The sequence below is a fragment of the Carassius gibelio genome, chromosome B3, assembly GCF_023724105.1.
Source record: "Carassius gibelio isolate Cgi1373 ecotype wild population from Czech Republic chromosome B3, carGib1.2-hapl.c, whole genome shotgun sequence".
Lineage (NCBI taxonomy): Eukaryota > Metazoa > Chordata > Actinopteri > Cypriniformes > Cyprinidae > Carassius > Carassius gibelio.
This window is the reverse complement of record NC_068398.1, coordinates 11,124,787-11,148,489: the sequence shown is the minus strand read 5'-3', so window position 1 is coordinate 11,148,489 and position 23,703 is coordinate 11,124,787. Positions and strand designations below refer to the sequence as shown.

Here is a 23,703-nt window from a genome sequence, read left to right as displayed (position 1 = left end):
TTACAGGAACAAGTTTCCAGTACCAGCGTGTGGGACACTGTCAGAAAGAAGTGAAGGAATATGCGAGGAGAAAGAGGTAGAAGAGCAAGTGAGGAGGAGGAAGAGGATAGGATAGGTATTTAGACAGCAAAGTAGACCTTGAGGAAAAGATAGTGCTGCTAAGGAAAATGAGTGACTGTTTGTGTAGAGGTGTAGTGGTCAAGTTATCTTACACATGTGCCCTTTGAGCTTTTCGTGAGCAAGTCTGTATGTGTTTGTTTATGAGTGTTTCTTACCGAAGGTTGAACAGGCTCTGGTTGAGTACTAGGCTGAGATGCGTCATTTTGTGTTCCATCTGTTTGTTCTTTTAGTTTTTGATTCAGCTACACAAAAGAAAAAAGAAAAAACACCTTATGACAATGACATCAAAGAAAAAATGTAAAGTAGTCTACATGACTTTATTTGCTGAAGCACACACCCAGAGCGTCTTTTGTAAAGGTGTTCCACAGTGTTATTTTAGGGCCAGTAATATTATATATTAGAAGTTAGTTGGTTCATGTAAACAGGGAAGTGTAAGGTATAGTTCACCCAATAATGAAAATTTTGTCTAAAAGGTTTGGAATGATGTAAATGATGAAGTAAATTGTTATAGCTACATTTTTACCATTGTAAATTATTATTTTTAGTTAGATGTATGGGTTAATGAGTTTATACGAGTTATTTGAGCTCAAAAAAACTGCTGCTTAAGTTCATTAAATGACTCACCGTATTCACCCAGGAAAGCAGGGCTCTGTCCCAGGTTGCATCTGTACCAAATAGCTCCGATCCGCCACTCGCCAAGACTGTGCGCACCGTCTCCATGGCACCCACTGCCATCAAGGCATCCATCAACTCCAAGTGGGCACTCTGTACCAATCAGAGGAAAACAAACAGGACTGTCTGAGCATAGAGAAAACCCAGCTGTCATTTCGAACACTGACCTAATGCGCCTAATGTAATAACAACCATCCAGTAACATTCAGAACAGCATCAGAAAGCAATGCCTTTCTAATGCCACAGGAGGACTGAAGATTCTTTATTGAAGATGAATGTTTGGTTTTCTGCATAAGTGTGAAAAATAATTTGCAATGACTTACATGCATATGCATTGTTCTGCTGCATAATGCATCCTTAAAGCACTGTGCAATCAAGCAGCAAAACATGAATCAATATTCAATACTGACTTCCTGCTGTTTCCTTTCTCTTTTTAAGTGTTGCAGCAGTATTGTTCCCCTCCCTCCTCTTCTCTCCCTCTCTCAATGATATATTGCAGTATGACTCATGTGTGACAGACTCCAGGATACAAGGCAGTGCTGCAGAACAGCTCAATGGGGACTGCAACAGACAGTATGTGTTTGTGCATGTGTGCTGGGGTTCCTGAGCACATCGGATACCCAGTGAGAAAAGAATAACAAAATGGTATTTTGGTACCAAACTGTTGTTAAAAGTCAACTGTAATTATGTCAAAATGGTAAATAATTATAAACAAGCATATATTGTGAATTCATGCACATGCTCAATGAAGATCATCTACATGTCAAAATGGCTATTTGGAAAGGTAAGGTTACATTAACACACATGAAAGAAGTGTGTTCATTTGCATATCTGTTTTCCGGTGGAAGCTAATTTGCATCAAGAATTGTGACACTGTTATTGGTATCGACTACTGATGTATTTGTGTTGTTTCACCACTACTCACAAACCCATCTTTCTTATCCAATAACATCATCCCAGACTCTGTAACAGAAATGATGTCCTACAGAGGACACAGATGATGAGGACTGTTCTTCATCCTCTCAGTCCATTACAGTGAGGCAGCTCACGCCCAATCCCATTAAAAACAACCCGACCACATTATCAGCTGAGTCAGGAAGAGCACCTTAGCTGCGATAAGAGGGTTAAGCCATTAACTACTTTCTGCACTTCAACCAGGGGACGTTTACTACCTGCAGCCCAAACAACCGAAAGTGGCACTGTAGTAAATAGCAATTTACAAGTGAATTTAAAGTTCAAGTAAACTGCATGAAAATGGTTTTGGTCTTTTTTTTTTTCTTTTTTTTTTTTTGTATATAATAGTAATGGAAAAGTATAAAGAATTTATACTGAATTTATTACGGTCACGTTTTTGCATTAACATTTATAATTTTTATTGTAATGTCCCAAAGCTTCATTTTAATGTGAATTTTCATTGGGCTATACAAAAAGCAAAATGTAATCTTGAATTTGGATAAAAATATAACCCAGACTGTGCGACACGCACTAACACGGCAACACAACGGGAACACAAGGTCACTATAGTGGTTCTTGAGGGGCCGTTTGACTCGACATGAGGGTAAACAGTCCTTCCATAGTCAAAATCAGCCAGAGGGTTGAGTTTTCACAGTAAAGAAAGGACATTTTTCAAGGACGAAAATAACAGATTTCCTTTTGGTTTATGACTAAGACAAACATGGCCAAAGACAATCATTCACTTTCAGCTGGAGCAATGCCAGACATTTTCAGAGGGGTTCTTTTCATGTTTTTTAAGACAAAACAAAAGACTTGGACAAAAATCTATAGAACACACGCTGCCTTCTACATGTTTCCAGTGGTGTTTTTCATAGCTGTTATGTGAACATGAATGTCCTCCCCTGACTCTTCCCTGCCTTTCGTATTGGCTGTACTCAGTCTGCTATAATCATTAACTTCCAAACAGTCAAACAGGTCAGAGGAACACATTCCCTTATGCAGACCCCCTCTCTACCACACACGGCTAATGCTAATCTGTCCCAACCAGTGTCTGCCCCCTTACACGCAATACATGCAGCTTTCATCCTTTGGAAGCAGTCAGTAATGGGTTTATCCTGTTCAGTACATTGACACAATTGCACGGGGGTGTCTTTCCGAGCGTGAACTGAAGTTCTGACCTCTGCAGAGAGCCAAGGGTGGAGCAGCTCTGTCAGAAAGCATTTATACCTCAGCTTCCAGTGACTGGCTCAGCCAGGGGCCCGTGTTCGTGAGAATAAGCCACAGTGGGAGGGTTTCAACCGATCTCTGCGCTGCTTTAAGAACAGATGTTCTGGTGCAAAGCGAAACAGGATGATAACATAAGAATTGTATCTAGTGGCAATAAAAGTGTCAGAGATCATTTTTCAAATTTCAAATGCTTTTCTTAATATGGAAGCAATAAGCAAAGAGAGCACAGATTGGAAAAAGACAAAAAGAGTCCAATTTAAATATCTTGTCTACACTTGGACATGGAAAGGATTTTCTGAAAATGTTAATGTTATCCCATTGGAATAAACTTTCTGACGTTGCTTACACAGGGTATAACAAACAACTTTTTTTTTATGCTTCATACATTATAATATATTATTATATATTTGTTAATAATCTCATTCTCTTTCGAATAGGACAGGCTATATGTTTTTTTTGTTTGTTTGTTTGTTTTGTTTTTTTGGAATTAATTATATCGCAGGACTCACTGATCTGAGCTTAACCTCAGTTTTTGAGTAAACATTGCCAAAATTATCCACAAATGATGCTTTTTATATTAGGATCATAGATTTACAAGCTATGTTTAAAGGCCAGTCATTTTTGTCCAGGAACACCAAATTGGGTAAAAACTATTTTGCATTAAATTAAACAAAAGCGACAGCACAGAGACTTTTAATTTTAAAAAGAATAAATTTTAAAACTTAGACCGAAAATATTTGAATGGAAATTTATAGATTTATTTTGGCTAATCTGACCATGCTTACACCTGAAAATAAGAGTGCACCAAAGCCCCATAAAAAAAAAAAAAACCTTCTGCCCAAAATAAGTGCCAAAATGATTGTGTGACTGATCGGTAAGAAACTACTTTAGAAGTCACAAGCTCTGCTCTGTTATGCGGTATAGTAATTCTACAGAGAGGAGGGGAGAGCAGTTCATGACAAAAGAGAGTAATGAAAGCGAGAGGAGACGGGAGGGGGCTTGGATTTCCCGTCCCTACTCTCCAGGACTCGCTAAGCTGAATCACAAGTTTCCTAATGAGAGGGGAACAGGACCAACACTGGAACACAGAGCACAACCGGCCTGCCAAATCACCATAACAACCAGTATGACCCACAATGCACCTCACCACAGCTTAGAGCGCACAGATGAAGCTGGAAATCCCAGAAGTAACTCAACAGCTAGTCCTAATGACATTCTGCCGTCACCACAAACCCAGGCAGTCCAGTGACAACCGCCAACATATGCCACTGGCAGGACAAAGGCAAAACAAAGTTTACTGTGGTTATTATAACCGTTTTCCCCACACAGATGCTTATTTCTAACCTCCAGCCCTCAGTGTGCCACAGACAGGAGGACAAGAGGGCCAGGGGCGCAGCAGGGGGTGATTTACAGAAAACCCTGCAGCCCTGGACCTTACGAACCCATCCTCCAAGCACATAAACACACACTGTATACTGAAAACATATCGAATATGAAAATCAGTTGTGTTTGTTATCAATAAAACCAAGCAGCAGAGCACAAAGCGCTGCTTAAACACTGCAGACTGCAGCTCCAGCTGTACAGGAACTTCAGGAAGTAGACCGCAATAATCTGACTTCCAAATTCCCCGGTTTAGTTCTGGTTACACAAACTCCAGCCATTTATTACAATTTCCTCCAGAATATCTTAAACAAACAAAACAACAGCAGCAGCAACCTGAGTCTCTCACTGAGCTGCATGTATGCAGCTCACAGGAAGCCCTTGACAGCACTGCAGAATTAATAATATCACACAAAAAATAGATACAGATCATACAGAACATAAATCGACGAATCAGTGAGCAATTTGCAAAACAATATTTCCTTGTTCAAGAAAAAAAAAAAAATAACATGCTAAAATCAAAAATAAAATAAGCTAAAATAAGAGGAGATAAATTAAATCCTAATTTATATGGCAGAGTTGGCATGCCTGGTTGTTAATATTCAGAATGAAGATGATTCTGAATGCGGATCACAGATTATGATTTGACAGCATTGCAGAATAAATAATACACAAAAATGGAAGCACAGATTTTAAATTAAAGCATATGCAAGGAAATCTTAAATTCTTTTTGATATATTAAAATATATACAAAATAAACAAAGATGAAAAGACAATATTAAAATACAATTAAAAAGTAAGATTAAAAATATTGAAATAAACTAATTAAATACACCTCATATCAGTTGAACAGTTAATATTATTGTTAACCGTGAATATTGTTAATATTCAGGTGTATGATAATGCTGAACCTGGGTCACAGATCATCACTTGATGGTATTGTAGATGGACGCACAGATTATACATCAGTGCATCTGTGAGCTTTTTGAGAGACACTTTGCTTCCTTTTTCAATGACACATATCAGATCAGTTGAACAGAACTGTCTGGTTGTTAATATTCAGCTGGATGATGACGCCAAGGCCGGATCACAGATTATCACTAATCTTCACAGATCTTTATCCTCTATGGGGGCTGGGCTCTGCTCCGCATCCGAGCAGAAAACGTCAAACCTGTAGAGATGTGAACATCTAACCAGGAAGGTCACAGCAATGTGTCTCCAGATGTTCCTTCATTCAGAAGGAATTATATCTTTCCTGTTCCACAGAGAGTGGAAGACAAAAAGTGCTTTGCATCATGAAGTCAAATGTATTTGTATAGCACTTTAAGCAATACAAGCTGTTACAAAAATAAATAAACAGCTAAATAAGTGTTGCAGATTTCATCCATTATAGCTGTAAAGCAGCTCTTCTGAAAACAACATTGTCATTATTCAGCTCGGTTTAGCTCACTGTTGATTAAATTTAGTTCAGTGTCAGTGCTGCAAAGTTCATCAGTTATGAATGATCAGATGGTAACACCATGGGACTATGGTATACTATGTTATTATCAATGTGCATGTCCAAAAAAGAATTTAACAAATCAAGTGAAAGTACAGATGTAAGTTTAGTTGTCACACTTTCTGTGCAGGAAGTATTCCAAATTTTGATGCATATTCATTGCTAAAACAGACTACAGCTCCAAAGCTGTTTACTGGCCTTGTTTCAGACATCCTAATTCTACATCATGACCCACTTTCATCACACTGCTACAGCAGCCAGCCAGTCATTCAGCCAGCCGCCCCCACAGCCAGACCTGGGAAGTGCACCACGAGCAGCGAGACAGCACCAGATGAGCCCAGAGTTCACCGAGCACATCATGACACCAGCAGCCGGAGTCCCAGAGAGAGACAGCCGAGCTCAACATTCACCTGCCACAGGCACCACACGCTATCATGCATCCTCCGAGGAGAGAACAAATACATAGAATTTAAATTGGGTTTAACGGGGGCGAGACAAAGCAAGAAATGGGTCACTGCGGAGAATGGTTAAAAAAAAAAAAGAGCCATACGGCTTGTAGGACTGTTAACAGGGTCTAAAATTATCTCTTTGCCAATTTTTGTCAAAGGGTATAGCTTTTTTTTTTTTTTTTTAAAGGTCTTGTAAGGTCAATGACACAAATACCTTGTCCTTGTTTCTTTAAAAAAAATGTGTTACTTTAGTATCATTACAGTTTTACATTTTGAATCACTTTTTATTTTTATATCTTCCATTTTTATAATAAAACAATTAACTTTTTTCAATTATTTTATAATATTTATTTAATTCTACTTAAATTCTATTTAACAATTTAAATCTAGTTAAAAATCTAGTTCGTTTTAATCATTTTGTTTTATTATTTTTTATATAATATAATATATAGAGTATTATTATTTCTGTTAGCTTTTATTTTATTTTTATTTTTTTTAGTTAACTATAACAACCCTGCAAAACAACAAAACTCACAGGGAAGTCACTAAATAAAACACACACACAAAAAAGAAAACCTTAAATGAGACATAACATTTGACATTTTATATATAACGAGTCAAAAATGTTACTATACGTGTTATTTACTATAAACATTTGAAGACAAAAATGTTTAGCATCTTCTAATATGTTGGTGATTTTAGGACTTGACATAATGAAAAAAAGTTTTCTGCCAAGTAGGTAATCAGACTGTATTCACTTGATTAATCAACCTGTCTGCTATACTGACACATCACTATTCATGACTCGTTTATATTCAACAACACTGACGTCTCTCACCTACAGAAGTATGTTTTGGTTAAATCCTAATGTAAAAAGCTCTGGGCCCAAGGTTAAATCCTAATGTAAAAAGCTCTGGGCCCAAGGAGAATCAAACACTCCAGTAGTGTCCATTAAAGCCCTTCCTGCTGTGAGAAGGACCCTCTCTGACAGGGAGGAACGTGCTACATCAGTACAGGGTCTGCTGTCTTTTGTCTGCTTATTGTTTTAAGGCCTGATCCCTCGCCCCTGCCACTATTTGTCAGCCCCTGCATTGTCTCTCTCCGCCCACCCCAGTGAGCCTGGGCTTAGCATGCGGTTTTTCAATAACTGACCTGTCCCGTACAGCTGGATCTACTCAGGGGATAGCTGGAGAGGGGCAGCTGCTTTATATGCTATAATCCCTGGAAACCAAGCATAAACAGGAGCCGCCCTCCCCAAAACCCCCTTTACCTCCAGAAACCATCCCCCAGTGCTGCAGTGAAACCATCCACATGTCCTAACCAAAGAAGGTCAATTGATTGTGACTTTTGGCAGGCCAAATCAGCTTTGATATCCCTTTGATCTGAGCTGCTGGACTACAATGAGACAGCTAAACTCAATAAATCATAAAAACACAGCTAGTGTCCCAAACCCTACTGAGGTTCCTGCCTTAATATTTTTTGCCATCATGGGCAGTTCACACAAATTCTAGATATGGTCAAAGAAGACTACAGACAAACCAACCCGGTGCATTCAGATATTACTACGAATGGGAGAAAGTGATGAAATATAGGAGAATAAGTCATGACGCCAAACTAAAAGAAACAATCGGCAACTGGTCAAGTCTTCGGCTGGACCATCCTAAGGGCCGTTTCATAGTCAATGCATCTGTATGCATACGCGTCCCCGAGGCTACGCATCGTTACGCTTCGGCCGCCATTATGCGTCGGTGCGTAGCCAACAGTGATGCCGGTAACGCGTTACTTAGTAACGCGTTACTCTAATCTGAACACTCTTTTCAGTAACGAGTAATCTAACGCATTAGTATTTCCAAACCAGTAATCAGATTAAAGTTACTTAACCAAGTCACAGTGCGTTACTATTTTTTTTTTTTTTTTTTTCATTTTCCTTAATAAAAATATATATTTATTTCTTCTTGCATCTCGGGGAGTGAAGTCAGTTTTTCAAGTCACGTTTTCAGCATTCATGAAGTTCACGTCATGTGTATGTGCCACGCAGCGACACAAACGTAAACAATGGAGGGAGGCGAGAGATGCGCGTTTTCTAGATGGAGATACAGTCACTATTTTGAGTTTGTGTCAGCTAAAAGACAACATTAAGGTCCGTTGTACACTCTGTGCTGGCGGCGACAATGTGTTATCTAGCTACAAAAACACTACATCGAATTTGAAAAATCATTTGGATTCGCAGCACTGCATAGTCAAATTTATAGAGCAAGTCACACACAAAAGCTGGACTTCGGCGCAAAACCAGTAAGTGGGGGAGAGTTGAAGAAGTTAGTCGTGCAGTTTGTTGTGGAGGAAATGCCATTAAATACGGTTGACTCGCATTCATTTCATGCCATAATAAACAAGATCCCTTCCACTGTCAATGCCGCGCTGCCTCACAGAACAGCTTTTTTATTCTTACATGGAGGAGTATTCAGTGATGGAGAGAAATCTAATATTTTTTATTAAATAATGTATTAATGTTAAGTCAAGAAAGGCTGCCTTTATGTTTTTGTAAAAACATGTATTTTTTTCAGGAAATAGTTTTTAAGTTCTACTTTGTCAGGAGATAGATTGTGGATGTTACTGTTAAAAATACACTTGCAATAAAGTGAGTGTTGGCAAAACTGGTTGTCATTTTTATGTTGTCGGCAGCTGCTGATTGTAACTAATAAAGTAACTTGTAAAGTAATTAGTTACTTTTAAAATCAAGTAATCTGTAAAGTAACTAAGTTACTTTTTAAATCAAGTAATCTGTAAAGTAACTAAGTTACTTTTTCAAAGTAACTGTGGCAACACTGGTAGCCAAATGTGTCGTCCTAGTTTTTGATATTCAAGTATATTGTGTTTACAGAAGAAGAAGAAGGTTTGAATACAATGGAGGGTGAAGAGGAAAAATTATGCGAACTTATACGTATTCATCCACATTTGCCCTGCGTTGCCTTTGTTGCCGCCGATGTAAAATCAGCAACAGAATGCCATTGTGATCTGAATATCACGCGACCTGACTCTACGAATACCACCCCAACTCTACTACCCCCTGTTGCGTGAGCGGTGTATTGCATACACGCATCGCCCGTGACGCTTGCGTCCACCGTTTAGACTATGAAAGGGAGCACGTCGCTCGCGTTGCTTGCTCGCGTTTCTCGCGTTGACTATGTAAGGGCCCTAAAATATGAAACAACATTTATGGGACACTTCATGTCAGATTTTGTTGCTGAGATGAGTCTTGCAATAGGTTTTTGAGATTTCAGGACTTCCCCAATCAGTGAGGTTGGACTTGGTCCTGGGGGTCCGAAATAGCTGCCAAATATAGATGCCAAGAGCATAGACTTGACTCCTTGACAGGGTCTTCCTTGGCCTTCTAGAATTCCTTGTTTTGGCTAAAATCTATGGCAGGATCACATGTTCTTCATGGACATCATGAGATTTCATGAAATTTAATAATGCTAAACAGCTTTAGAAAACATCAAGTATATTTTCAATGGCTATTTAAAAAATTTCACTCAATATTGTATTTGTACTACACACTGTGTTTAGAGTTTAAAGGGATCATATGATGCGATTTCAAGTTTTCCTTTGTCTTTGGAGTGTTAAAAGTTATTTGTGCATATATAAGATTCCTAAAGTTGCAAAGACTAAAGTTTCAAACCCAAAGATATATTCTTTATAAAAATTAAGATTCGTCCACGGCCCCCCAAAACACCTCATTTAATCACGTTGATGAACTTCACAACAAACACAGTTTTTTTTTCCTGTTCATTACAGTGAAGCTGCTTTGAAATCTGAATCTGTATTGTATAAAGCACATATATAGCAAACTATATAAATAAATGTGTGTCGATTTGAATGTCGACTCTTTATCTTAGCTACATGCTAACATCAGGATTAACTCTGATAAATAGTCGAGTCTCTGGTGTGGTTCATATGAGGAAGTCTATTAGCGCAGGAAAGAGAAACGTCAGTTAAACCTGCCGTCAATGAAGAGCATCTTAAATCAGTCACTTAAGGATTCGATTTCGATTCAGCGGCAGACAACAAGTCAACTCTGGGTTTTAAGATACAACAACCATTGTATCATTTCCAAACTCAGCTCTGGATATAATTCAGACAGGAATGTGCGGACACCGCTCACACATCTTACCATTTTGATGGGCTTCTGCCGGAGCTCGGTCTCTGTCACAGGGGCATTCTGGTCTTTGGGTGCCAAGCCCTTCCTGCCCAGGACCTGTAGGAGTGCTGGGATGTCTTTGGGGGGTCCCTCGGCCCCGGGGCTTCCACCCAGCACAAGGCCATAAGTGCGACAGTAGAGCTCAGGGGACAGCAGGAGGCGCGTGACAGGAGGCTTCAGGTGCTCTTGCTCATACTGATCACAGTAGAACGGGTCTCGCAGCTCCAACGGGACATTCTCTGCAGACGAGAGAGAGAGAGAGAGAGAGAGAGAGAAATAGGACGTGTTCAGAGTGAAAAACTCACATACTGCTATAGTACGCATATATAGTGTGTATTTTGTTTTTACTGTATGTAGTAAAATAAGCTAATTCAAACATGCTAAACTATCATAAAAGTACTGACTGGTCAGTCCAGCGTTCACACAAGTTAAAATACTCAAGGTCATAACAGTATCACACAAAGGAAATCATGACTGCACAGCACATCTAGTGTACATGTTAAAGTCTAGATCTACTACTGAAAAGATGGCAAATTAATATTGCTTAAAAAAATGTAGTTTATTAAAACTATGAATAATAATAATAATGAATATAATGCATCATGAAACAACTGCTAAGAGCTTTGAAAGAAAGTAGAGTCCTTAATTTTTATTGTTACATTAGCCCTTTTTTAAAAGTACTGAAGTACACTTGAGATTGTATTAATTATTAAGCATTGGAGATTTATGTGACAATGGCAACCCTCTACACTGCGAGTAAATCACTCACATATGTGACTAAATCTTCACTCTGGCGACTAAATTATGTATCTAATAAATTCTCAGATTTTAGGATTTGAGGCTAAGTATAAGTTTAGCACAGGGTATATATTAATTCGCAGAACACATTCGCTGACTGAGTGCTTCAGAGTTTCACTCTCCATCATGCGATCGGTGATATTTTTCAGTTCATCTCAATGGACGAGCAGGGCACCTTTGTTTGTGTATTTGGCGTACCTTAAACTCTAGTGTGAAGGCGCACAACTAGTGTCGCTTTCTCTCACATGCGCTAAGTGAGAAAGAGAAAGAGCGAGCGAGTCTTACATATCATGCAGAGTTTACAAGTGACATGAAAACAATGTTCTTTGTTGTATTTTCGTCAAAATAATGGAGGTCCTCTTGGAATTTTTTTTTTTTTTTTTAAACTGCCAGGTTTTCTGGTAGTGGGCGGAGCTAATGCGCAAACGACAATCTCATTGGCTGGTGCTCACTTATTATCGTCCCTGTTTTGATTTTAGCAAATTAGTTCCCACGAATGGACACAACCTGATCAATATTCATGAATTCATCAGCTGGTTCATTCTTATGCTGCGTTCTAGGCAGATTTTTGAGCCCGTAAGTCACGATTTCAAACCACGGCTAACGACTTTGTACCATTCCAGGCAAGTCACGCCAAACTTCCTGAGGGCAAGGAATTGTAGCTAGATTATTAATTTTATTGCAACGTTACATTGTCCTAAAATCTATTTTTCAACGTGTACCACTTGCATAAACACTGCATTTGTAGGCAATATTATTATCCTTAGGGGATGCCATCGTTGTTTCGCATGCTGTGTGACATCAAAACTCGGCTCGTAGTACATCGATCTAGTACGAGTTCACGGATGGGAAGTCACGGGTTTGACTGCCCTTCCAATGCACTTTCACGGATTTAAGGTTGGAAAAACACAGGTTACAGGTTGCCTGGAAAGTGGCATTAGTGCATGTTTTACTGTTGTTATTAGTAGAATTCGTATTATTATTATCTTCTCATCAGTATTATTAATTTTTCCTGCTTTTTTCTTCTTTTTTTTTTTACAGAAACACTGAATGACAAACAAAGCACCTCCACCAGTCCTAAATTCAGTTATAATGTGTGTGCATTCATACATGGTTATGAATTATAATTACTAAAGTTCTATCAGTAAATAGTACTTGATTATCCAGATATCATATTATAATGCTTGACTGACTAATGTCAAGTATGTACTTTCAGGTATTAAAAAGCTGTGCCATTTTAAAAACATATACAGTATATATCTCAGTCTGGCGAGTAAACTTAAAAATGTTCTAGCCAATGGCGGTTCAATTGCCAAGGTGTCCATAGAGGGATGAATGGTTACATTTGTTAAAAGTGTCTAGTTCTCTTTTTTTTTAATCAATGTAACTTAATTTTTTCTTTGTGACAATCACAAAACATTTGTCAAGAACAACATCATCATTGAGGTTGATGACTGTTTTGCTTCAAATTAATTAACAATTGTCTGCAACTTTTCTGCATTTTTACAGGCCATTTCAGGACAGACAAAGATTTTTTTTATCTAAATGACACAGAAGCGTACATGTTAATACTCTCAACAACCTGGGAAGACAAAAGAGAAAGACAAACCTAACAGAAGGAAACACAAAGCTAGCTATGAGGGAAAACGGCCCCATTGTGCCCTAAAGCCCAAATCATCTGATCGAGTGAGCAGAGCAAGGGTTCAACAAACCGTACACACACGAACATGCATGTCCCCAGAAAACTAAAGACACACAGAGGTTGGAGCAGTAGAAGTGAGTGATGGTGCAGACACTCCTGGTCCAATTTCTGCTAATTGGTCGTTTGCTTCCACTCGCTGCCTCTCTGGGCAACAATGACATCACTTTCCCCAGGGTGCACCACAGCTGAGCACACACCAGCACCCAGAGCCCAGTCTCAGAAAACCACACATACACACACCGGGACAGCTTCAAAAGAAATGCCAAGCAGTTCAGGGCTGAGGTCTGTGGAGCCAATAAGAGCCAGGTGTGCAGTGCGTTTGATGTGCTGTACAATAAGAGAGAGATTCAACCTGCCTGTCTATCTCTCTCACACAAACACGACAAACATCAGCTAAATGTGAAATCTGAACCATGTGGGTTGGGAAACAACGATCCACATACATGGGCACACAACAAATTATTATACAGAGTCATGCTTTGTCAAGCTGATAGTTTGAATTTGAGTGCCTACACCTGTGAACGTTTCTGTAAACAAGCACCAAACACACACAAAACCTTGTGAAACGCAGACTTGAAATATACACCTCACACGCCCACCGTGAACTGGTTCTGCCACATTCAGGGCCAATCATGAATCCACAATGAGACCGGCACCTCTGCGCCACATCCATGTTTAACAAGCCGCCAGAAGCTGTGGGACCAGTTCTAGGACGCGTTAGAGGACAAAAAGCTTCTGATTCAAGCAGCTAAAATCAGCGATACAAGTTTATATTCTGACATTTGCATTTGATCTTACAATTGTATCTATGTGTACATTCAGTAAACTTGACGATATCCACCTGACCACTCACAAAGCACATTTATGCTATGAATCATGTAATTGTACACCTTTACATAGAGGTTCACGCCACCAGGAACACCAATTCATTGTGTGCTTTAAGTCATCATGAAACATTCCACTTCCATAAATGCGACGTTCACTAAAGTTCAAAGGTTTGTGTCAGAACTTTAATAAGAAATGTTTCTTGAGCAGCAAATCAGCTTATAAGTATGCTCTTTGAAGGATCATGTGACATTGAAGACTGGAGAAATTGTGCTGAAAATTCAGCTTTGATCACAGGAATACATTACAGCTTAAAATATGTTAAAATTGGAAAACTTATTTTTTTGTGTGTCCATATTTCTGATAAAATAAATGCAGCCATTCTAAGCAGGGGTTAATGGATACAGATGCGATTAACAGAAATTTGTCATCCAGCAAAGATTTTGGACTATAGTGTCAACCGCGGTTACACGTTCATGACTTTGCTGTGCTATATGGTCAAAGTAAACATAGCAATAGCAGTAGTTTAAGTGAAATCAAACAGCTGAGAAAGAAAACAAAATGTGGATCCGGGCAGCTCTTAAAGTGACAGCAGCCTAATATCCCTGCTGTCCGTCATTCATGTTAATCAAACAACAAAAGTATGTAGCATTTCTTATTTATTTGTTGTAGGTTTTTTTTTTTTTCATTGCTTGTAATTAGTTCCTTATTCTTATTTAATCACTGACTCTTTACTTGTCTTCAGTGAGCTTGAGGTTTTTTTTTAGGCTAATATTAGTTTGTGATACTGATAACAACAATTACAAAAATCTTTATGGTATCAAAAACATCATAATTAAAAATTGTATGCAATAGCCAATGTGGCCTATGTGACACCAGAAAAGGACAGTTGCTTCAAAAGGCAGAGTAAGTTTTATGTGACATTTTGATAAAAGATTACAAGGACATACTAAATACAATTTAAACAAACAGAAAGCAAAAATAAACAATGATAATTTGTAAAATAAAGGGGGAAACAATTAATTGCCCACCAACTGGGATATATATACTGCTCAAACCCAGAATGCAAAGCAGGATGCAAAAGCCACAGCGATGTGAGATGAGGATGACTGATAGAGGGTTCATTTCCATATAGGACTGGAAGTCAATGAATGACTGGTCTGTACTGCAGCTTCAGAGAAAAGATGGGAGAGTAATACCTGAAAATAAAGAGCGCAACGCTAAACCAGGGCCGAATTTAGTGGGACAAGAGCTGGATACATGCGCGCGCACACACACACAAGTGCTGGGGAAGTTAGATTGGAACTGAAGCTCAAATTACAGGCTACTCACAAGTATTTAGATAAATATCATTTTTTCTGAAAGTTACAACAAACCAAACCCAAAGGAGGTGACAACCCGACAATAACAGAGTGTGTGTGATTATTCGCAAAGCTAGCTCAGTTGTAATGCTAAATATTAAATAATATTACATACACTACAAAAGTTTTTGAGATCTGTACGATGTTTCTGAAAGTCATCTCTTATATTCAACTAAGGCTGCATTTATCTGACCAAAGAGGCAGTAAAAATAGCAATATTGCAGTCACATGATCCTTCAGAAATCATTAAAGTATCTGATGCTCGAGAAACATTTCTTATTTTTTTCAATGCTTAATATTTTTGTGGACACAGGTTAAAATGTATTTACATATAAATCTTTGCAGCATTATAAATGTCTTCGCTGAACAAACATATTTCTAAATAATAACTGAAATATAAAAATAATAAAAAATTAGTTCAAAGTAAACAAATAAAAATTAAAGATATTAATAAAAATACCATTATTTATTTTTATATTTTGTGTGTGTTTCCTGACAAGACGCGGTGCAGCAAGCGACATTCACATTAAAATGTCAAACTGTTTTGTTGACTATAATTTACTGTTGCATCATGCATGGTACAGTAGCTCCATCCCATAAAATCTCCTTGGGCTAAACTACAGAAAAATATATATTTTAAAATATTTATGTTCTGTAACTGTGTCAGGCCATTCAGCATTTTCACATTCAGAGTAGACAAACAAACTTGGTCAAGATATTGTTTAAAGGTTAGCTTCTTAATAGAAAAGACTCCTATTTTGAATAACATGCTAGCGAAACACAGTTAAGTTAGTAATATCGCTACCTCTACTTTTGAATCTACAAACATAGCATTTATATGAGCACTATCACATAAGTGGAAGAAAGAATCAACAAGGAAAGAGGTAAACACTCAATAATGAGCTTGTCAGGTGACAACCTAGACACTATTATGACAGCAAACACCAACTCCAAATGTGTACACATTACCCATATCACTCTGTTCATCCTCAACACACATGCTATCAGATCTGCTTTCATTCTCTCGCTCACACACACACCAATTTCAGTCAATGAAGAGGTGAAAGGTTAAGAGATTCAGGAGGTCTGGCTCAATGGCAGCAGTGGACAGAAACGTGAAATCAATAAACTGAAGGAACCGATCGCTCGGAGCGTTACTCATTAAAATGGTTTGACTTGAGTCAGCTGAGCAGGACTCCCAAAGCAAACAGAGATTTTACACAGAAGTCTGCAGGAGACAACAGCAAATAGGATGTCGAGTCCCCACACCCACAGTTCAAGCGTCAGCTGAGCTCTACACGCCTGTCGCATCACAGTAAGTCTCCAAAACACAAGCAGATGAAGCCAGCAGAAGAACATTACACCGTTAGGATCTCTATCATGAGAGCACTGTTTCAAGTTTCCAATATAAAGCTGAACCGCTGCTTTACACTACAGAGAAGGGTCAGCCTCAGATTTGAAGAGGGTTGTCATGGGAACATTGAGCATTAAAGTCCATTTTTGTTTTAATTAAAGGCCAGCGGGGACAATCGGAGGACCGCACAGACGTTTCATGAGCGTCATGCTCAACTCCACTGGCCTCTCGGGTCAGGAATAATCCATTTAAATTATGATGAAGCAGTTTTCATCAGCAAAATGTTATGTGCTTGACAAATTGTTTTAATAAATGGTAGGCTACATGCACTGATATCATGCGAGAACCAGGTATATTACTAATAAAATCAAGATTTTACCTTACAATTATATATATATATATATATATATATATATATATATATATATATATATATATATATATATATATATATATATGTACACATAAATACATATATACACACACACACAGTAGTCAAGCTTTGAAGTGGATCAAAAAAATATATCAAAGTTGTTCTAAGATGAGATTAGGTATTCTTTTTGATTTTAGGACAACTTTGATGAAAGCTTTTTATCTACTTCAAATGTTGAGTACTAATATATATATATATATAATGTATTAGATCACAGTTCAGATTTTTGGTAGTTTATTATTACCTTGTAAAACAGAAATATTCGATTTAGTTTTTCCAATTAATGAGCTCATAAAAACCTACACACATGCAATATTTTCCCTCAAATACACAAACTCACATATTTCTCTAATATTTTGTAATGTATTTTTGATCAAATAAATGCAGACTCGATGAGCATGAGGGTCTTCTTAAAAATAATAATAATAATAATAATAATAAATATCAGACTGACATCTAAACTCCTGAACAGTACATTTTAAAAAGCATACTTTGATTAAAGCAGTAATTGAGTAAAACATCAAACATGGTGAACTTCACTAAAGTCATCTTGACTGATGTTAAACAAACTGGCTTTTAATCTTTTACCAGGTATGCCGTTTCTTTCAGTCAGGTTAATGGTTCGAAAAAAAAAGAAAAAAACTACCAAAAAAAAACATACTTTTCCAAATAACATTTACATTTACATTTAATCATTTACCAGATGCTTTTATCCAAAGCGACTTACAAATGAGAACAATAGAAGCAGTCAGGTCAACAAAAGTATACAAGTGCCATGACAAGTCTCAGTTAGTCTAGTATAGAACACATAGCCAGGTTTTTTTTTTTTATGAAAAGACGAAATTAACTTCTTTCGTTGAAGGCTGTGGTTGTGTTGTGACCAGCAACTGTACAAAGGTATGCCTAGTACCTACAAACAAAGCGTTCTTCATATCTCTGACAAACAGCAACACAGGAAGCTGAGTCAGCAGTCCAAAAAGAAACTGCAAGCAGCCACTTTGTGTCCAAACTTCACTGGTTAAAAAGACAAGACAATGCCACTGGACTCTCATTCTAATCTTAGTTTTCATTATGAAGAATTCAGATTTGAAGTGTGTGTTCCTGAAGTAATTATCTAAACAACATGATAAAAAACAAGCAAAGGCCACAGTGGTTGTGCGCCACCTCACCTGTCGAGTCACATTGATGATCTCAGCATGACTAATACAGGCAAAAAACCCTCACACGACCAATCAGAGAGGAACAAGCACATCGGGTCACAACAACACTGGCTGTCCTTAAACACTCATGGATGAAGAACACTTTATCAGTGAAAGCGTCTTATTCTTCCTTTACGGTTATCAGGGGAGATAAGAACAAATCTGCAATCTGAGGAGGGAGCATTAAAGAAATGTGTTGCATTCGTTTTGTTTAACTTTTTTTGCTGATGTGCATAAAATTTGTTACAGGACTAGATGTACTAGCGTCAGTGTCTTACACAGCTGTAGCTTTACCCTACAAAAAGCTTGGCTTGAAATCAGTATCAGGTTAATTTATCAGTTGTGTTCAATCTGTACTTGAACTAAAAGCTCTTACAACTAGGACAGAGCTCCAAGGATTACAGCCAAATTCATCCTGAATGAAGCTGTGGCTTTCAGTATGAACATCAAATTACATTCATACATTTTCTATTAGTAGCAACCAAGCATGAACCATACACTGCCAGGGCATTGATATACAGCTGCTACGGTGTTTGTAGGTGCTGAGTGTTTGTAGGTACTAGTTATTTGTACAACTGGAGTCATCCCCTTTATTTACATCTAAAATATGCATATTATTACCTTAAAGGTACACAGTCTCTTTTTAAAAGGTACAGCGGCAGTAGAACATTTTTTATTTTCGATAATAAAATTACAACTATATATAAAAATAATAATAATAATACTGAAGTATATAATGCATAAGTAAATAATACATCAAAAAAGCTACATGATTTGAATTATTCATGATGACAAAAATTCTAAAAAGAAGCCCACACACTCTGAGGGGGCATTTACACAACACCATTTTCAGCTAAACTCTGAAAACTTTTAAATGTTTTGTTTATTAACAGTGTTGAGGGCCTGAAAACGGATTTCAAAGTGCAAGTATTTTGTCTGTATAAACTACAAAAAATGTGAATTTGTGAGAATTCAGATTATAGTTATGTGTGCAGGCGTGTAGTGTTTCTTTACTAATTGACATCAACTGGCCTGGCATTTTTGTGGATCCACTGAATACAAAATAAAAAACACTACTTTAATGGAAGGGGGCAAACATTTTGGTCACATCTGAACATTTGTTACTTTTTCATTACAGTAGTATTTTTTTATTTTTTTATTATTGAATTCAATATTTATTTTTCATTATTGTACAGGCTTCCTCTGTTTATTTCATGGTGAGTTTCTGGCTATTTTTTTATATAATTCACATTCACAGCACAAATATACTTGCAACAAAGCTTACTATGTCAGAGGTTTTGAAAATGCTTAACCCCAGAGTAAAAGCTACAGTAATGATCATCTGCATTCGGGCTGTCATTGAACTCAAAGCTCTTGCATGTAGGACAGTGCTCAAAGGAGAGACCTTTACTGAGCCGAGTTCATCCAGAGTGAAGCCAAAACACTCACTTGCACAGAACCCTTGCTGAAAACACAGGTAGTAATTAGCAGCACAGTAAGCGTGGGTTACAGCTCAGGCTCTGGTTTAAATATGAGGGCTACATCTCAGACTTGCAGTGAAAGCAATGATGTCATCGAGTTCAAGCAGGGAAACAAGTGCAGCACTGGATCAGACCTCTAGTGTCACACACACACACACACACTCACAGTCACGTCTCAACGCTGAAGTACAGTACAGCCATGCTTCTTTAATCTGAGGAGATTTCTCTCCGGCTCGACTCGGGTGACTTTGACCAGAGGGTGTGGTGGCGCAGGTCTGCTGTTGATGCAGGGAGGGAATACAAACAGAAATGACACACACTGGCGTTCACAACTTAATTACACATCAACCAGGTGAACCAAGGAGATGACGGTTTCTCACACTCGGGGCAGATCCTAACTAACTATGTGCGGCGGATAATCTGCAACAACAAAAAAAACATTTTCTAGAACTTTAAGGTGTTTCTATATTTAATTTAGCATGATCATATTGTGACTGAAACATTAGCTCTGCTTAAAAACTAGAGAGCTGCCTCACTGTTTGCTTCTTTCATAGGCAGCTGCCTAGTAGGACAGCATCATGACCATCATGTAACCTCATAAATTAAATAGATGGAAGATTCTGCACAGGCAGAAACTCCACACACCATACCAATCAAATTACACGCAGAGGACTTACAACTGTTTCCAATAGAGTGCATAGCACCCGCCCCTTTTTTTACAGCAGCCTTCCCTAAGTATTTTTCCCATCGAGATTTTTAAAAGTCTTAGTTAAGGAGTTATAAGTCGTAAACCAAACCATCCACTTACGAGGTGTATCGCAACATTACAAACTTTGATTCCAAGCAAAAATAGGTAAAAATTTATTTGAAAATCTGTCAAAAAGATAAAAGGAACAAGCATTCTAAACAAGATTAGTGAGGGAAAGAACTACAAAGCACTGCAATTACAATCAAAAACAACATAGAAATACATATATATATATATATATATATATATGTATATGTATATATATATATATATAGTGCGAAGGTAACAGTGTGATACTATTGTAGGCACAAAAATACACATTACACACAAATAATAGAAAAAAATAGGCTAATACATTTATAATAACATTGAAGTTTTATCAATTATTTTAATAATAAAGCATTTATTTTCTATCTTTGTTTGCCATTTACACCAAGCAATAAGTGCTATGAACCAGAAATGAGACAGCATAGCTCTAGCTTATGTTCTGTTATTTGTTATATATGAGCTATTTTTGACTTGCCTTGATCCAATAAACTTGATGTTCTATCTAGAAGAAACGTTGAATAGAGGTCAAGCCACTGCATAATCGAAACTCGTTTAGTTAAAAATTACAGACTGCAGATTGAAGATTACGTTACTCATGCAAACACAAAACATCTTTAATTATCTTCTAATTCTCTGCCCGTTTCAGAGGTAAACGTTATGAGTAAGGAGAACCGTTAAATCTAGGTCTGCAGTTTGTGCGCTTGCTCACTACGACTCTAAACGGGCTCAAAGACTAAAGCAAGTACAGGAATGCAGACTTACGATCTGAATTAACAGTGGTTCATTAGGTGAACACAATGGGGCTATTTGAAAACAATCCAAGAACCGACAAACACACTCACTAGTCACTACCCCATCTGCTGCACCCAGAAAGAAAAACAAATCTTTTTCTTGTGAGTTTCAATTCGCAGGCCAGTGAGCTGTTTGTGAGAACAGAGCACCTCACCATACACTGAGGTCCTTCTCATCTGACTGCGAAGGGAACACTGAGATTATACACTGTGCGAATAGACTGAGTGATGCATCAGCCTGGCCTAATGAAAAAAATATCCCAATGCTTGTTTTAAAATCCAATAACCAATACTGCTGTTAACTAAAAGTCCAAAAGAGAAAATGCGCAACAAGAGTATGCAAAGCTGCATGGTCACAGTGGGAAATAAACTGAGTTGACAAATGACATTGAAATTTTTTGAATGAATCTGAATGTTAAAAATGAAAATGCTATATTTTAGACACTAGGAGTGTATCTAAGACCATTTCTTTTAAAGACGAGACACTACAGGCAAAACAACATTTTTTTCCATGAACTCGTCAATTTTGAGATTTCGGTCTATTTTGTTTTATTACTCTTTATTTATTTGCATCTGTAGGTTTTAATTACAGTGCATATCTTTGAAGGCTGTTTTCGTTTTTCAAAATTATTTAGAAATCTCCACTTGAACAGCACCTAAACACACTAAACTTCACACTTTTTAATTTTATTGTATTTAAATATTTTTTCATAAAAATAAAAAATAAATAAAAATTACAATTTATTTATTTATTTATTTTATTGACAGGATTTTTCGAAGCGACCAGCTCCTTTTTCAATATAACTCTATTCATGAATTCTGAACCTGGCTTTATTAAAAAAATATATATATATTATTATTATTATTATTATTATTATTATAATATACAGATACACACACAAGTATATACATATGCTTTAATAAGCAGCTGTGGAAGCGATGCTATGACGTCACACTGCATGACACTGCTGTCACTGCTTTGACGTCATGTGAACCATCCATGCACGTAAGGCATCATCATATATGCCTTTTTAATATTTCCAAAGCAAATAATTAAATATACTAAGCATTTTAGTAATCATCAACCTTCTGCTCTGTCAGAAACCAAGACCTCCTGCATCTTTGTACGTGCTCTTGTGGGTGTATTAACAAAAGGATTCGTGATAGTGGGGGTGAACACGCCTCATGTCACATAGGTGTCACAAAAAAACAAATAACTGAAAACTACTGTATTTCTTCCGACCATATCATATTTTCATTGCAAGCATTAAGCCCACATGGAAAATGATGACGGGCAAACAAGGACACATTTTATCCTCTCTCTCATATTAAGGAATAGTTTGTTTTATTTTAGAGTTTAGTTTATTTTTTAAATTATTCGTAGTTATTATTAGTTTTTATAATAATTATTTGAATCTGATTTGTCCTCATAAGACTATTACAGCACTATACGTCCAAACAGTTTATATTATTCATGTGTTAACCGTGCCAAATGGTTGGAAAGCACACTTTAAGACCTTGCTTCAGACTATTAACTTATTAAGGAAATAATTCAAGAGAGCAGGACTGAATGTTTATCAAAGCAAGATCACAACCAGCAGCTTCAAACCTCTCATGTGCTCTTTGTGTTGTGAAAAACGCTGAGTTTACACGCTGCTGTTCACCTTCACACGCTTTCCTCCGCAGTCACTGAACAATGAGCCAATGCTGGCCTCAAAACAGACAGGTGAGAGGGAGAAGAGCACATGATTTGAGAAGGAAATAAAAATACAGTAGACTCAAATGACTGTGACTCATAGACCAGCGAGCTGCATAGATAAACGGTATTATTTGTGGGGTGGGGGGGTCACAGACAGCATATTTTTGCGCAGTTTTAGGATTATGATGCTGCTGCCCACATGTTAAGCTGACTCAGAAAAAAAACAAAAGCAATCTAGCTAGGCAGCTCACTAGTGTTTGACACACAGCCGCTGTATTTACCTGCATTGCCGTAAGATTTCGCCAGAAGCCACCCAACACTGGCGCAGATTTTGGCTCGGGACAAATCATACTGATCCAATGGCTTTATATCCGGGACCACGAAAGTCTTCCTCATTGCATTCGAGTCCATCATAGCAGGTCCGAATCAGAAAGAGAGAGAGGAAGGCGATGCGGTGAGCAATGTAACACAATCAAACAGTCATCCTCTCCTTTCACGAGACCACAGCATTGGCACTGCGAAAGGCCGATATTTAGGGTAACGTTAGCGTTCCGGAGAAACAAAAATAATGGAATTTACGATTTAATCCTCTCCAGGTCTTCTTTTCATACGTATAGGTATGTTTTAGTCTATCGGAGCGACTAGTTCGGCTATTTTCCCGGGGACGTTTCACTATTTTCGACGCCGCTTCAGAGTCCACATCCCTCTGGCTGATTCGCTCCGCAAGCGTCTGATTTCCAGGTACTCCATACTCCTGTCAATCATC

At 37.7% G+C, this 23,703-nt stretch overlaps 1 protein-coding gene across 2 annotated transcripts in view; it reads right to left on the bottom strand.

Moving 5' to 3' along the window:
- The window catches only part of LOC127952072 (calmodulin-regulated spectrin-associated protein 3), a 32,745-nt gene extending 9,042 nt beyond the window's left edge, over window positions 1-23,703 (bottom strand). Inside the window, exons 1-4 of one of the 2 annotated variants that reach the window (XM_052550346.1) lie at window positions 23,219-23,703; window positions 10,472-10,737; window positions 745-885; window positions 276-362 (exon numbers count right to left, since the gene is read on the bottom strand). In XM_052550346.1, coding sequence (XP_052406306.1) covers window positions 276-362; window positions 745-885; window positions 10,472-10,737; window positions 23,219-23,351 — 627 coding nt within the window. In that variant the 5' untranslated portion in view covers window positions 23,352-23,703. The remainder of the gene's footprint in view (window positions 1-275; window positions 363-744; window positions 886-10,471; window positions 10,738-23,218) is intronic. The other variant, XM_052550347.1, reaches the window with a different exon arrangement.